This window comes from Amblyomma americanum, chromosome 11, assembly GCF_052857255.1.
Source record: "Amblyomma americanum isolate KBUSLIRL-KWMA chromosome 11, ASM5285725v1, whole genome shotgun sequence".
Classification (NCBI taxonomy): Eukaryota; Metazoa; Arthropoda; class Arachnida; order Ixodida; family Ixodidae; genus Amblyomma; species Amblyomma americanum.
This window is the reverse complement of record NC_135507.1, coordinates 20,763,151-20,776,869: the sequence shown is the minus strand read 5'-3', so window position 1 is coordinate 20,776,869 and position 13,719 is coordinate 20,763,151. Positions and strand designations below refer to the sequence as shown.

The following is a 13,719-nucleotide window of genomic DNA, read 5'->3' as shown; positions in this document are numbered from 1 at the left end:
CGAAGAGACCGTGTATCATTGTATTCGAACAGGGCAACGTCGTTGAGCCCACGGCGAAGTAGCATCAGCGTCAAATTAAGCGCGAACAAAACATCTGAAATATGAGCATGCAAGAGAGAGAGGGAAGTGAAGAATACTGTATTGCTGAAATTCAAATTTCCCCTACAGGTAGCTCAGCTTTTACAAAGCGCATCAAAAAATTCTTGCTGGCAGATATTCGTGAAGCGGCGTCCTTGAACATGGAAGGCATACTGCAATTTTGTCAGAGCACCTTTCAGAAGTCTTTTAAGCTTACGTAATGTTTGCGGATATGACGTCAAGCCCACACGCAATTTGTCATGACGGAGCACGCGCGTGGAGCATGCATGGGTAAGAAAATAAATATCCCGCGTACGGGCGCTGTGTGTACTCCTCATAGAAGGCACACTGACTGTTGTCTGGGCAGTAAAAGTATATATACTGCCCTGCACCGTGCGTGGCAAGTATCAGCGTCAAACAAAACGCGAACAGTACAACTTAAATGCGAACAGAAAAAACACGAGAATATCAAATGCCACACACACTTCTTTCCAAATACCGCTCTTTAATTACAGTTTGGAAATGCAAATCAAACGGTATTTTGTTGAGTTCTTCTCACGTATTCACTTGTTCTGCTCTTCGCGTTTCATTTTACAATGACAGTATATGTACCTGCACCATTGAAAAGTTTGCCCCTATGCTCCTCTTCGTATGACTACGGTCCATGAAGAATGTGCTGGTGATGGCTGCCGGGCAGTTACATGAAATTTACTGCAGTACGTCAAGCCTTCATTGCTGTAGCATACAACGAGGCCAAAACGCAGAACATTGCGTGCAAACGCGAATGTGAAGACGAAGTTGTGCGGCCCGTGAGCTGTGGTTCACGAGGCTTCCGCCAAAGAAGAATAATCTGTGGTCGCTGCAGGTGCCCGAGTTCCCGGCCGCTCTTGGAAGCCCCTGCAGCCTGGAACTTCAGGATGCGAGCCTGGATTGAACGGGTCGCCGGGTACTCTGAACGCACCCCGACGTCCCAGGCCTCCCAGGAGCCGTCGGCCGCGCAGACTGGGTCAGTATTCGCGAGCAGCTGCCTCTGCCGCCATGTTGCACCACATGGCGTCGCTCACGGGGCTCTTGGAGCGCGGCCAGAATCCGGCGTCTTCGTCAGCGTCGCACCGTCTGCGCAGGTCTAAGATCACCATGATGGTTGCTGCCAGCCTGCTTGTCCTGGTGGTGCTGTGCGTCGCTCTGGGCTTCATGTTCGGTTGGCCACGACGGGACGACCTCTTGGGCTTCGGTAACCGGCCGTGGCCCGGGACGTCATGGAGAACTTGGACGACGCCAACGGCTCCGTCGCTGTCGTCTGGCTTGGAGACTCCGGTCGTCCTACGGTGGGCGACGTTTCTGCCGAACTTCATCGTGGATGTCTCAACCGGGCCCGGGATATGGACACCACGCGGCCACTCGTATAATGAGGGGAGCTGTGTGGGAGTGCGCCAGAAGGAACGAACGTCTTTTGATATGGACGGTTTGTCTAGTTAAACGAGCAATAAATTGCTTCCATGCCCGATGTTTGAGCATTGTCATCATCAGCCTACGTCCACTGCAGGACAAATGCCTCTGTTATATCTCTGCATATAACGCGGTCTTGTGCCAGCTGTGGCCACCTTATCCCCGCAAACTTAATTCACCCACCTAACTTACTGCCGCATCCTGCTGCGCTTGCCTTCTCTTTGTATCCGGTCAATTACCTTGAATGACCATCAGCTATCTTGCCTTCGCATTGCATGCCCTGCCCAAGCCCATTTTTTCTTGATTTCGAGCAGAATGTCATCAGCATTTCTTCTCTGACCCACTCTGCCCTCTTCCGGCCCGTTAACGTAAGCACGTGCCCACTCTTTAGCACTGTATACGCCTCATCTCTCCTAACCTCACTATGACATACGATATTCCATCTAGTACCCGCTAGTTCCCCGAATAGAACTGCTAAACTATCATAGAATAAGGATCTAGCGCTAAATATTGCCACGTTGTTTCCGGAGCCACATAATCTCAGCACCATCCGCTGCGTCGCAGGTCTGACCGTCGCCTTGGTCAGGTGCTCCGCAGCCACTGGGGACTGAGGGCCGAGGACTAACATTATTCATATATAGGAGGCTGTGGCCAAGTAATGCACCAGGGTGGCCAAATTCTGTTTCGGCGAGGGAGTGCGTTGTCTGCTTCGGTCACCGAGACCAGGCCGCACCCCATGCCTGGTTGTGTAATCCTATTGACACGTGGATTAAAAAAAATCAGATGGAGAATTGCGCGGCATCGGGATTCGAACCTAAGGCTTCTCGCACACGAGACGGACGCCATAGCTGCACATTACATAGTATATACACATATAGCTTACAGTAAAAATGGCCGGACAGCGAAGGGGCGAGCAGACAGCAGCGCGTTTTATGAAAACGAAGGCAACGTACAACTCAGCACTGAGTTTGGCAAATATCAGCCCCCCCCCCCCCCTCAATTTTCTTCCTAATTCGACAGTTGTTGGCTGCTGTCACCAGATGTCGTTAAACGCGTACGCAGAAAATTCACGTCAACGATAGTCCGTCGACGCGAAAGATGGCTGAATTGTCCGGAAGCAATGCAGTCCCTGGGCGAAATGTAATATCGTCGGTGTATTAACGTGACAGTGTTAAGGCTCTCGTTTTCCAGAAAATCCGGTGTCGGTAGTTGCGAGCGAGCAAGCAATTGTGACATCATCACAACCTATTTACCGGATTGTAACCAAACTTCTCGGTGTGGGAGGTGACAGTTAAGATAATGACTGGTCGTGATTGCTCTGGAAGAGCAAACTGGGTCTCAAGCCCAACCGATGGTTGTGTTATCCGTGCCTGCGAACTAATAAGCAAAGTGGATCCCAGACCGCTGAAACGAGCCATTCAAGCTCGGATATCTTCTAGCTGCAATAAACAAAAACCCGAATGCGGAACAGTGGGAGGGGATGCTCTCCAGCGAGGACCCGGCCGTCCAGCGCGGATTGGTGCGGAGAGCCTACCTGGCGGCATACCTCAGTGGAGCCCTGGACCAGGGGCCCCAACCCTGTTAAGACGGGCTGCAATAACTCATCGGACGATGAAGAAGACAGCCCGCGACCGCTAATAACAAATCTTAATATCAAATATAAATAAAGTTTTTCCTTCTCCTCCTCGCCGTAGCTTTAGTAATGCAGCAACATCTTAGAAGCTTTTCCTGCACAAAATACTTATTTTACGTAAACTCGAGTATGCATCAATATGGGATCTTTATCAGCATAACTTAGCGCACTCAATTGAAATTGTTCATCCTGTTTAACTACAATACAGCTGCAAGCATTACCAGCGTGAAAGCTATAGTCTCGGTTTGCCATCCCTTGCGTCTCGTTGTAAACACTTCGTCCTCGCCTTTTTCATTAACTTTTTCGCGATTCTTACCTGCTAGAACTTTCACTCCCACAGTACGTGTCACCGCGGATCAATCATGCGCACAAGATTGGAGTACCATTCTGCAGACTGAAAACTTACTGTAATTCGTTTTTACTCCAGACATCCGACGAGAGGAACCACCTCTCCGCATCACTGGCATTAATTAATGATCACCGTTCATTTCAAGAATGCATTAGCCAACATTACATAACTAGTAGCCTTCTGTAAAATTAGGCCCATATTCTTGTTTTGTTGTACTACTTTGTATATCTACTCCCCTCTATAATTCCATACGGCCCTTGGGGCGTTGTAAACAAATACATTCATAAATAAATAATGAAACAAAATCCGATACCAGAAGCGGTGCAGTACAGCAAGGCAGACACCTCACAGCGTTGGGGGAGGGAAGAAAGCGAACAGAGAGAAGGATAGAATGCGTGTAAGGCCCATTTTCTTAGTACTCGTTCAGTTCGAGAAAAACCTTGGATGGAGGCGAAATGGAAGACGACCACATATTAACCGCAGGCGGTCGAAATTAAACCGAAGCCTTCCACCACGGCGTTCCTCGTAGGCCACGTGTAGCTTCGGGAATGTTAAACACCACGTACCGTACCAAGCCATTACATATAGCGCTAACTCAGTGTCGCGGGAAGACATCTTCGAGACGTTACTGGTGATGCACTTCGCGTTTACTGCTGAATTAACCTGCTTAACGCGTAGCTCGAACACTCATTTTCTACGCGCTACGCTGATAATAACGTCCACATTAATATCGGACACAACACATACTTTATCCTCGACACCTAATGCAGCGTTATAAATTCCTTTCTTTCTCTCCCATACAATAACATAGGATACCAAAGCCATCTGAGAGCACGGCGGAACGCCCAGGGCGCAAAGGACCAGAATGAAATGAAGTTCCCTGGCACGCGAGCAGGTGATGTTGGCGCCATCTCGTGACAGAAGAAGCCGCTGTGGTCGTCGCTAGTGCCTCAGCAGTCGCTCCTGAAAACCCCCTCTTGCCCAGGAATGGTGTTCGCTCTGCCCTAGACACGACATATCACGGAGGAGCCCTCTCTCCGCCGCCGTGCCACGGAGCAGCCCGACGCGCCTCATTCGTCGCGGAAGGACAGGAGGCAGAGCCGCAGCAGCAGGGATGCCACACAGCACATCGTCCACTTGCACAACACTGGTGCGGCTCGGCCATCAGGACACGGCTCCGGTGCAGATGCCTCTCAAGTCGCAGATCACTGTGGTGGTGGCGAAATCCTCTTGCGCGTCCCGGTGATCACCTCCGTTACGCTTGGCTGCTGGATGTGGCCGTTGCAGGGCTGGGAGACTTGGGACTTCAGCAGACGGGCGTGGCAGCGCTGTGCAAAACTCTGGCTCCCACGACGGTTGCGTAGCTGGGGCGGCCTTGCGGAGACGTCCTGGCTCAACTTCTTACGGCTGTACATGGCTGAACGAGTACGACGGACTGGCGAAAAGGTCCATGTGTCGGGCCCATGAGAGAGAACTTCAACTGCAATATATTTAAGATCTATACATTTTCATGACAGATAGAAAGTTGACATTGCGCACAGCAAGTAAACGGCGTTTTTCAGTCGAATTCTTCGATGCATCTGAGCCTTCCTTCCTGAGTATGCCTCAGGCCTTCACTGCAGGTGGAAGTTGTGGGGTTTTAATGGGGGAATAAATACGTTCTCCCCACATAATCGTGGCAGACACAGTTCAAAACCGCCCGGACCCCGCCCCTTGATCGCGTACGCTACAAAGGAACGACATTCTAGGTGACACAAACATGCATTTATTGCTACAACAATAACGCCAGCTAGGAACGAAATAGGCTGAGGAATCGAGGTCGTCCGACTCACCAGCAAGGTTATGAGCAAATGTTCGCCCACGCTAGGGCAGGTGATACTCTGCGGCCGGACAGGACGAGATGCGTGAGAACGGTCCTCACCATGAGGCCTCACCCCGCGGACGGAGAGCGGAGCAACACGGGCGATACGTCCGCTCTCTACGACGTTCCCCAATTTAAGAAGGTGCGTTCCCCCAAGCGCGCGCGCAGTGATCACGCCGTCCGTGGGGCTCACCCTTGTTAGTTAAAATAACTAACCAGAGAGTCACGTGCCGCCGTGGGCCGAGGCGAGGCCGTGGGGGGGGGGGGATGCGCTCCATCGAGCTATTGGCGTGTCAAGCAGCACCAAATGACCTCAGCGTCCCGCCGCTGCTCGCCAAACAATCCTTCAAATGCGCAGTGACGACAGCTGAAATTGAGAGGTGTTAAAAATGTCAATGCTTTTAGCCAAATTTATTGACGGGGTTGTAGTAGGAACACTGGGCCACGGTCAGCGGCGTCCTGTATTTCTCCCCTGGCCATTCATAACAGAAGGAAAATCAGCTTCTTAATGTCTGATTATATTAAGTAAGCCAGTCATCAAAATTCTAGAGCTACTTCGCAGCTCTGTTGCTGCTACTGTATGTGTTTGTGTCAGTTACTTTGCGATTTTCGGTCCCTAAAGCGCCATATTTGGACAGTAGCAGGTATCTTCTACGCTGTGACGATGAAGAAATATGCATATATAACATTTCTTGCTCATTTTTCATTTCAATTCTCTATTTAGGTTGCTTTCTGGAGACTAGGTTGCTCGAAATCTGGTGGGCAGGTTGTGATGACGTCACAAGGTCACGTGACCTCTCTCAATCATCTGGCGAGTTTCGCCTCGTATGTCGGCGGGACTTTGGTGCGGCGACAACTCTAAAGCTGCGTCATTAAAACATACAACTAGGCACGAGGGGCACTTGCGGCGGGCTGCCTGTCTTACACAAGCGGACACACTGTAGGGGCCCAGTAAGGCCAGCCTGACTGGTAGACGCTGCTTGGACTGCTACGTGAGGGCCTCGACTGCCGTGGAGAGGTCACTATCCATCATGTCTCTGGGAATGCCGTAGACGAAGCCGAGTAGAGGCTTTGCCTGAAGCTACTCGGGAACGGATCTGTAGGAGGTCCTCCAAGGCCTTCTGGATGGTGACATCGAGGGCGATGATATGCGGCACCCGCTCACAAGAACCACCGCGCCAGAACGTAAGGAGAGCTCGTCTGCGATGGTGAATTGCCGAACGTCGTTAAGGGATACCTAGGAGCTCTTTGGTCTGATGAGTACTGTAACAAAAGAACTGTAGCGCGACCAAGACGAACACAAAACAGAGGCACACAGGACTAGCGCTGTGTGCCTCTGTCTTGTGTTCGTCTTGGTCGCGCTACAGTTCTTTTGTTACAGTATGCACCATCTAGCCCAACAAAAAGTTCTTCTAAACCTGATGAGTACTGTCGCAGCAAAGCCCTTGTTGCTTTGAGAGTGCGGCTGCGTGCTCGCGCGATCCGCCAGAACTCTGCTGAGGTGTCCGGGTACTGGTCTGCCTGCTGTGTGGGAGTCTTCAGCCGTTGCCTGAGGAGGGAGGTCCAGTGGATAGGCGTTCAAAGTGGGGCCCTCTGATGGAAGGACCGAGAAGCAGAAGCCTTCCGGGGGAGGCGCGGATGGCGTGACACACACTAGGGGCTGCAGAGAAAGTCTTTTTTCGAAGCGGCGTGGCGGCACCGACTGGGGGGGGGGGGGTGCTTAGGAGGTACTCAGTTCTGGTGCAGATGTTGCGTGGGAGTGAACGGACGGAGGTGGTGTTGCGGAAAAGAGGTCCATCGGCTGTGACGTTGCGGGAGTTCAGTCCTGTGGAGCCGGTGCTCCGGGAACGGAGTCGACAGCAGATGATGCAGGATGAGAAGGGAAGTGCTCCGAGGCCCTGGAGTGCCATACAGATGGTAGTCTGTGCACATGACTGCGCACTGTACGTCCAGCCATTCCAGGAGGATATCGGCTGCCAGATGAATGGCAGCCAACTCGGCCGTGGTAGAAGAGGACATGAAGGGAGCTTACTTGCTGGTCGTAACCAACGTGTAGTGCAGGCGGCTGCGGGAGATAGGCTGTTCCCGGAAAGGACCGAGCAATCCGTGAAGGCGTAGACCTGGTAGGGCAGCCCTCCTCCAGGATTGTGGCCACCTGCTGAAGGTCCACTGGTGTGGTGCTGTGCCAGGTTCTGGCTCTCATGGGTGTGAGCCTAATCTGGTGCTCGGGTCCAATGCAACGGGTAACCTTACGGAAACTTACATAACAGTTTTATAACATTCTTATGTTCGGTGCCATCGTGGTATACTGTGTGTCAAAACAGCCCGAAAACCCGAGGCAGACGGAACGAAATTCGTGCAGCCGATAGAGCTTATTGAACAACGTGGCCCATGGGTTGCAGCAGACGACGACCTACTTCGCAGGCAAGGCACTTGCTCTGCACTCGAAAACGGCTTGCTAAGCTGCACGCAGGCAAACATGGCGGGAGCGCTGCTATCTTTTCCCTTTTGTGCTTCTTCTTTTCCTGTTTTTCCGTTACTATAGAAAGGACTCGAAATTGACCGTTCCTTCTCCCACTTTTCGACGCTGCCGCGTCCAGTCGCGCGAAAGGACAGCTCGTTTTCCATTTCCCTCACATTCGTCGCCGATTTTGATTCGTGCTGTCTTTTTGCAGCCTTTGTGCATCCCCTCAGTGTTCCTCAGGGCAATGTATTAGGCAGACATCAGGCTGGCGAAGATGACGACGGCGGAAAACGGTGCAGCAGCACGTGAACCGCCAGAGCTAAGCCTACTTTCCAAAACTCGCCCCGAAACACGCGGCCGCGTGGAACCTGTTTTATTACATTTTTTTTCTGCCGTCTTCTCCGCTTTGTGACGTTTATTATGTTGCTCTGCCGTGCCGCATTTTATTTCGGCGCGGCACGGGAAACCCAGCGGTCGATTTGCGGCCGTCCGCCGCTGAGGGGGAGATCTTTGTTCGCCGTTAGGCACTTTGACCTTGACCCCGGGGAATCTTCCTCTTTCTTTTTTTTTTTGCCTTGCGCTCGTTTGCTGGGCAACCCTCGCCAGGTCATTTTCTGCTTGCGAGCCACTATTTAGGCGCGAAAGCATTTCCAGCTTTTGGACGAGTTGCTTTGAGCCATGTCCGCTTGCACGTGTGTTGCGTCTTGCTAATGTGAACGTGGTTTCTGCGCTACAGTTATATCTGAGGTGTGCATAATTGGCCAGTCACTTTTGAGTCAGTCTGTACTGTCTTGCCATGGAACACTCAGTTCTTTACGGCTCGTGCGTGAGTTGTAGAAGGAGGCATTGGTTGATGCGTGGTTGAGGTGATGAAAACAAAAAAAAACATTGAGATAAACATACATGTGAAAAGGCTTGGTCTTGGCCCCGTTGTGCCTTATGACGTCTTAATTCGTCTGTGCGTGTGTTCAGCGTTGGTGCGACACCACTTCGCTCTTTACCGCACATTTCTGGTTGATAAATATCTAAACGGCAATCGGCCCCCCGTGCCTTACACAGGAAGTGAAATAAACCTGGAGTAATACTGCCTGCCTTGAGCTTGCGTGGAGAACAATCTGGAGATTGTGTGCACATATGCTGCAAACTGCTGAGATATTTCGGTATAGCCACCGGAAAATCTTCAGTTGTTCAGGGCATGTTTAGAATCTCAAGAGAACCCTCGAGGGGTCTCCCGTTCGGTATAAAGGAGAGCTGCATGCATGAAGCAAGTGTATAGGAAGGATAGTATTCAGGTACATTCTTCAGTGGCTGCCTTTATACTAGACCGCACTGCCATTGCATGAACGTTGCACCTTAACGTGACACAGCGTCACACGCTATCTGTTTTTCTTCAGGACGCTGCATTTCTCAGATACCCCGTAAATGCCAATGCCGCTGGGATCGCTTTGCAGTGCCTTCATCGCGAATACCCGTCTGCATTGCAAGTTTTCGTCCGTGGCTCTAAGTGTTTGCGTTTCTTATGCACGTGAAAAAAATCTACGACCCAGTTTTCTTTTACTTAGGATTTTCTCTTTTTTTCCTGAACGTGCTGGCACTTTTCAGTTTTTTTTTCTCTTGAAAACATTGTTTCTCCTGCCTAGGATTCACCGCTCGTCTGAAAATTCAGCCCGCGTTGTCCATTTCGCCGCTACTGCCACCGTTGACGCAGCGTATTCTGCAACGCGCCAGCGCGTCCGCTAATGCAGACGACGCACAGCCGCACTGGGACCTATATAGCACAACGCACACGACATCCGCCATTCCACCGCATCACGTATGACTCTGGTGCCCAAAACGCGTGCGTTTCTCAAACGCTTAGTCCGGACGATAAAAGCTACAGCATCCGCGAGTGTATTTTTGAAGTAACGCTAGCAGCAGACGACGCAAGTCACCGTGTGTGCTATGAAAGCAGACGATCTCCGTATCCGCGACCGCGGCGTTGCAAGCAGCGCAGCAGACGACGACTTGTGCACAGACGATGCACTTACGCATCCGGAACCCCGCCTGAAGGGAGGCGTACATCCAAAACGCGTCAAAGGCAGCCAGGCAAAACATTTCGGCTCAAGATGATACGGGCTGGTACCTGCTGCCGCCTCCAGGCGATGAGGACGCCCCGTTTCGGAGGGGTCCCGCGGCGCATACCAGCTCCGCCATGGCAAGAAAGCGGCGGGCCCGCGAAAGCGCGTTGCTCTGCGGCAGTCATTCCAGGTTGGCGCATAACTTCGCGATACATCGGGGTCACGGGCGCCCCGCCGTCGTGTGACGTCATACGTGACGCCGCGTGCCACTACTCCATGCCGCCCCGTGCTTGGCAGACCGGAAAGCGAGCACTGTTTTGTGTGTGTGTGTGGCGACCAAGTCCGGAATGCGATCGTGTGTTTGGGCGAACAGGTTCGTTTAGAATGGGAGCACATGTGTAGCGACGTCGGCGAGTGCGAGGCATGATTTTTGCCCCCAAGTTTTGTGAATGGGTGGAGATGACAGGCGGTTACCGCGGCTTGGTACGCGGAGAAACTTACCGGAATTCCGTCGGAAGCCGGACCTGCCGTTTCAATACCGTATTCACTCGCATACTGGTCGATAAGTCGTATAGGTAGACGCCTCCACGCCCCCCCCCCCCCCCTCCCCAGCAACTCGTACCGTTAAAAGAAAAAAAGAAAGGAATGTCGCACAGAATGACCAGGGAAGGCTCCTACCGACAACATTGGACTAAGGCGACCATAGTGCAGTTAGTTACTCGTATATCGGAGCTGCGGCATTCTGTACGAAACTTGTGACCAGAGGCAGCGCACTTGATCATCGAGCTAGAATTCGGAATTTCCGAAGAAGGCGAAATGGGAAACACAAGGCGTAAACATCCTCACTTGCTTCGAATAAAGGTCGACAGGCACCCTCAACGTTTGCAGCGTGCACGGGAAGCTTGGCGCTGCTAATATTGCACGCCAAAAAGCAATCTTACTGCCTGCGCACAGGAGCTGTATGCGTCGCATCTACTTTCTCCGTCCAGTCTTTGGCGCTGTATTTCTGCTGCGGCCCGCCAGGTAGCTCTGTGGGTTTGGAGTTTGGCAGCCGATCTCAAGGTCCCGGGATCGAATCCTGGCCGTGGCGGCTGCATTTCGATGCGGGAGAAATGCAAAAACGCCCGTGAGCTGAGCGATGCCAGAATACGAGGTCGTTTCTGTTAATCCGTAGCCCTCCACTATGGCTTCCCCCATAGACGATGTTTCAATTTGGGACATTAAAACCCACAGATTTAGTAATATTCCTACTTAAGCAGGGTGTATTCCTGGCTGGGCAATTTGGTTTCACATACTCTGGTACGCTGTCACCTCGAGCTCCGCAGCCGAACGCCTTAAGCCATCCAGGCGTGCCCGCGAAAGCGTGGTCATACCATTTCAATTGCTGCAGCGATACCTGAGCTGCATGTATTCGCGCCCTGTTCACACTACCGACGAGAATGACTGTCGGCCATGTGAGTGGCGAGTCGGTAGGAGGGAGGGACTGAAACAAGTCAGCTGATTACCGAGCGGCGATCCTAGTTCACTCACTGTATTCTAGCTACACATCTCAATAACAGTAACATTGTTATTAGCTAATTTGCAAGTACGTAGTTGAAAATACTTTATTGCGACACTACGCGTACTAGTCTGCGGGAAAACCGCAAACTATCCAGATCTATACATTAAACTGTTTCGTTATACTTCGCGGCATAAAAACATTAAAAACGATAATTTCAGGCATACAAAGGTGAGCGCTCTGTGGAACGGCTGCAGAAATGCATTTCCCATCCAGTTGTCCACGCAAGCCCCTGTATTCTACAGAGGAAAATCTTTCTCTCCGTCTTTTACTTCGTCCTTTCCTTCCAGGATGATGTGCAAACGTGGACAGCCTCTTCTCTTGCCAACGTAGATTACTCTTGCTTACGCAGCGAAGTATGAAGCGTACGGCGCAGAGGCCTATCGATAGGCCCAGTACGCTCTCAGTGCAATCGATGAATGAATCAGTTAATGAATAAAAACTCAATTGTGTTTCCGGATTGCGCAGAGCAGCAGATGACTCACCCCCAAGGGCGACAGGCCGGTGACTTCATTGTACAATGAGGAAGAATAGTATACAGGATGAATATAGGGAGTTTGCACGAAAGCCGGCGGCGCTATGCATTCTGGGTAGTCCGCCATTTTGTCGTCCTTGTTAGCAGCCGACGCACCCAGGCCAGGCAGCAGTGTTTTTGTGCGAGTGCCGTATCGTCTTCTACAGTCATCAAAACTAACAAGGGGTTGCATATTCGCCGCCCCGGCGTGCTTTGAAGATGTTGGCAGTTTCGTCAGAGACCTACGTGTCGACTCTGTGCCCGAAAGACCGGGCGCGCTACGAGGAGAAAACAAAACAGTGCGGCGTGGACCCATTCACGCTACGCGCGGATGACTGCACTGTCGATTTCAACTTGTGGCCGCCCGTCGACATCGCCGATATTCACGAATTTCTAGTTCTGAGAACTAGTTTTGTTACTTGGCAGCAGCTTAAGGCGAGAAAAGCTTTGGAGGGGCACAACTTCCTCACAAGTGGATGGGTACGCGAGCCATGCATGAAAACGGTCGTAGCCGACACAGTGATACTCAAAACACAGGTAAGGACATAAAACCTTTTTTTCGTGAAGTACTAATTCCTTTCGTCGCCGTTGTCATTTGAGCCCAGGTGAACCAATCGCAAAGTTTGAATAAGCCACTCATCGCGTGCAGATCCACCAACTGCACCTAAAAAGAAAAGTCGGAATGCGGATTGACGGCAAACACGATTTTTCAGTGTAGAAAACCAAGCGGGCTTACCAGCAGAACTGAACTGGCGATGGGATCGTGCTTTGCGACGATGATAGCGCGACTGATCTGGTTTCTTTAAGGCATAACCCAGGTGCAGCGATGGGGTCCAGTCGGGGCTGGAATCGTCGAAAAGTTGACGGCCGACCTAGAAAATAAATGTACGCGTGTAACCAAGAGTGATCACTTTCGGCAGCAGTTCCTAACTTTCAAATACATTCGAGACGCATGTTTAGGAAAAACTACGAAGAGGCGCGTCGCGAGGTGCCTGTTTTGCAAAGCGTAAAGCGCGGGTGCAGAAGTAAAAAACAAACGCGCAGTAAGCCAAGAAATCGTTGTACGCACCTGAAACGAAGTGGAGTGCACAGACTTTATACTTGTCTGGATTGGCGTCAGTCTCACTCCTGGTAATACGTGCCAGCCACTCGCGTCGGCGTCGATATGAAAGCTGCTTTGCTTTCTCGCACAGGCGTATTTTTGGAGTCTTGAAGAACCGGCAGTCGGCCTGTCCTGTCTTCAGTTTCTGCGCTTTGCTTCGGGTTCTGCTGGTGCAGCCCACAACAGCACAGTACACCATAACGCCAGCACTGTTGCACGCACGTACTACGCGAGCGTAAAAACCAACGTGCGCTTCCTGCGTCGGCTGCTACCAAGGACGACAAAATGGCGGACTACCCAGAATGCATAGCGCCGCCGGCTTTCGTGCAAACTCCCTATAAAGGGCGCCGCCTGCTACCATAGAGACATGACGTATAGGAGGTCACCTAGCGACCTCTAGGGGTATAAGTGCCATGTATACTGTGCGCTCTTGCCTCCCACTTCCTCATTAGGCCTTGGGCCATCATTGTCAATAAAGATTGATGAATGAACGAGACCGATGTCTTCGTTGTTTGCCAGCTGAGCTTGGACGTACCGTTATCCGGACCAGCTCTGCAGCGGTGGAGACGCAAAGCTCCACGAAGTGCAGACTGTGGGTTAAAACCCGGATCACACGACCGGACATCACTTACCTTCTCTCCAACTTTATGAAGA

The 13,719-nt window shown here is 51.6% G+C and overlaps 1 protein-coding gene across 1 annotated transcript in view; it reads right to left on the bottom strand.

The window, feature by feature from the left end:
* Window positions 1–4,714: 4,714 nt before the first annotated feature.
* The window catches only part of LOC144110963 (uncharacterized), a 38,541-nt gene continuing 29,536 nt past the window's right edge, over window positions 4,715–13,719 (bottom strand). The window contains exon 12 of the mRNA XM_077644036.1: window positions 4,715–4,944. Within this exon, the coding sequence (XP_077500162.1) occupies window positions 4,715–4,944 (230 nt within the window). The remainder of the gene's footprint in view (window positions 4,945–13,719) is intronic.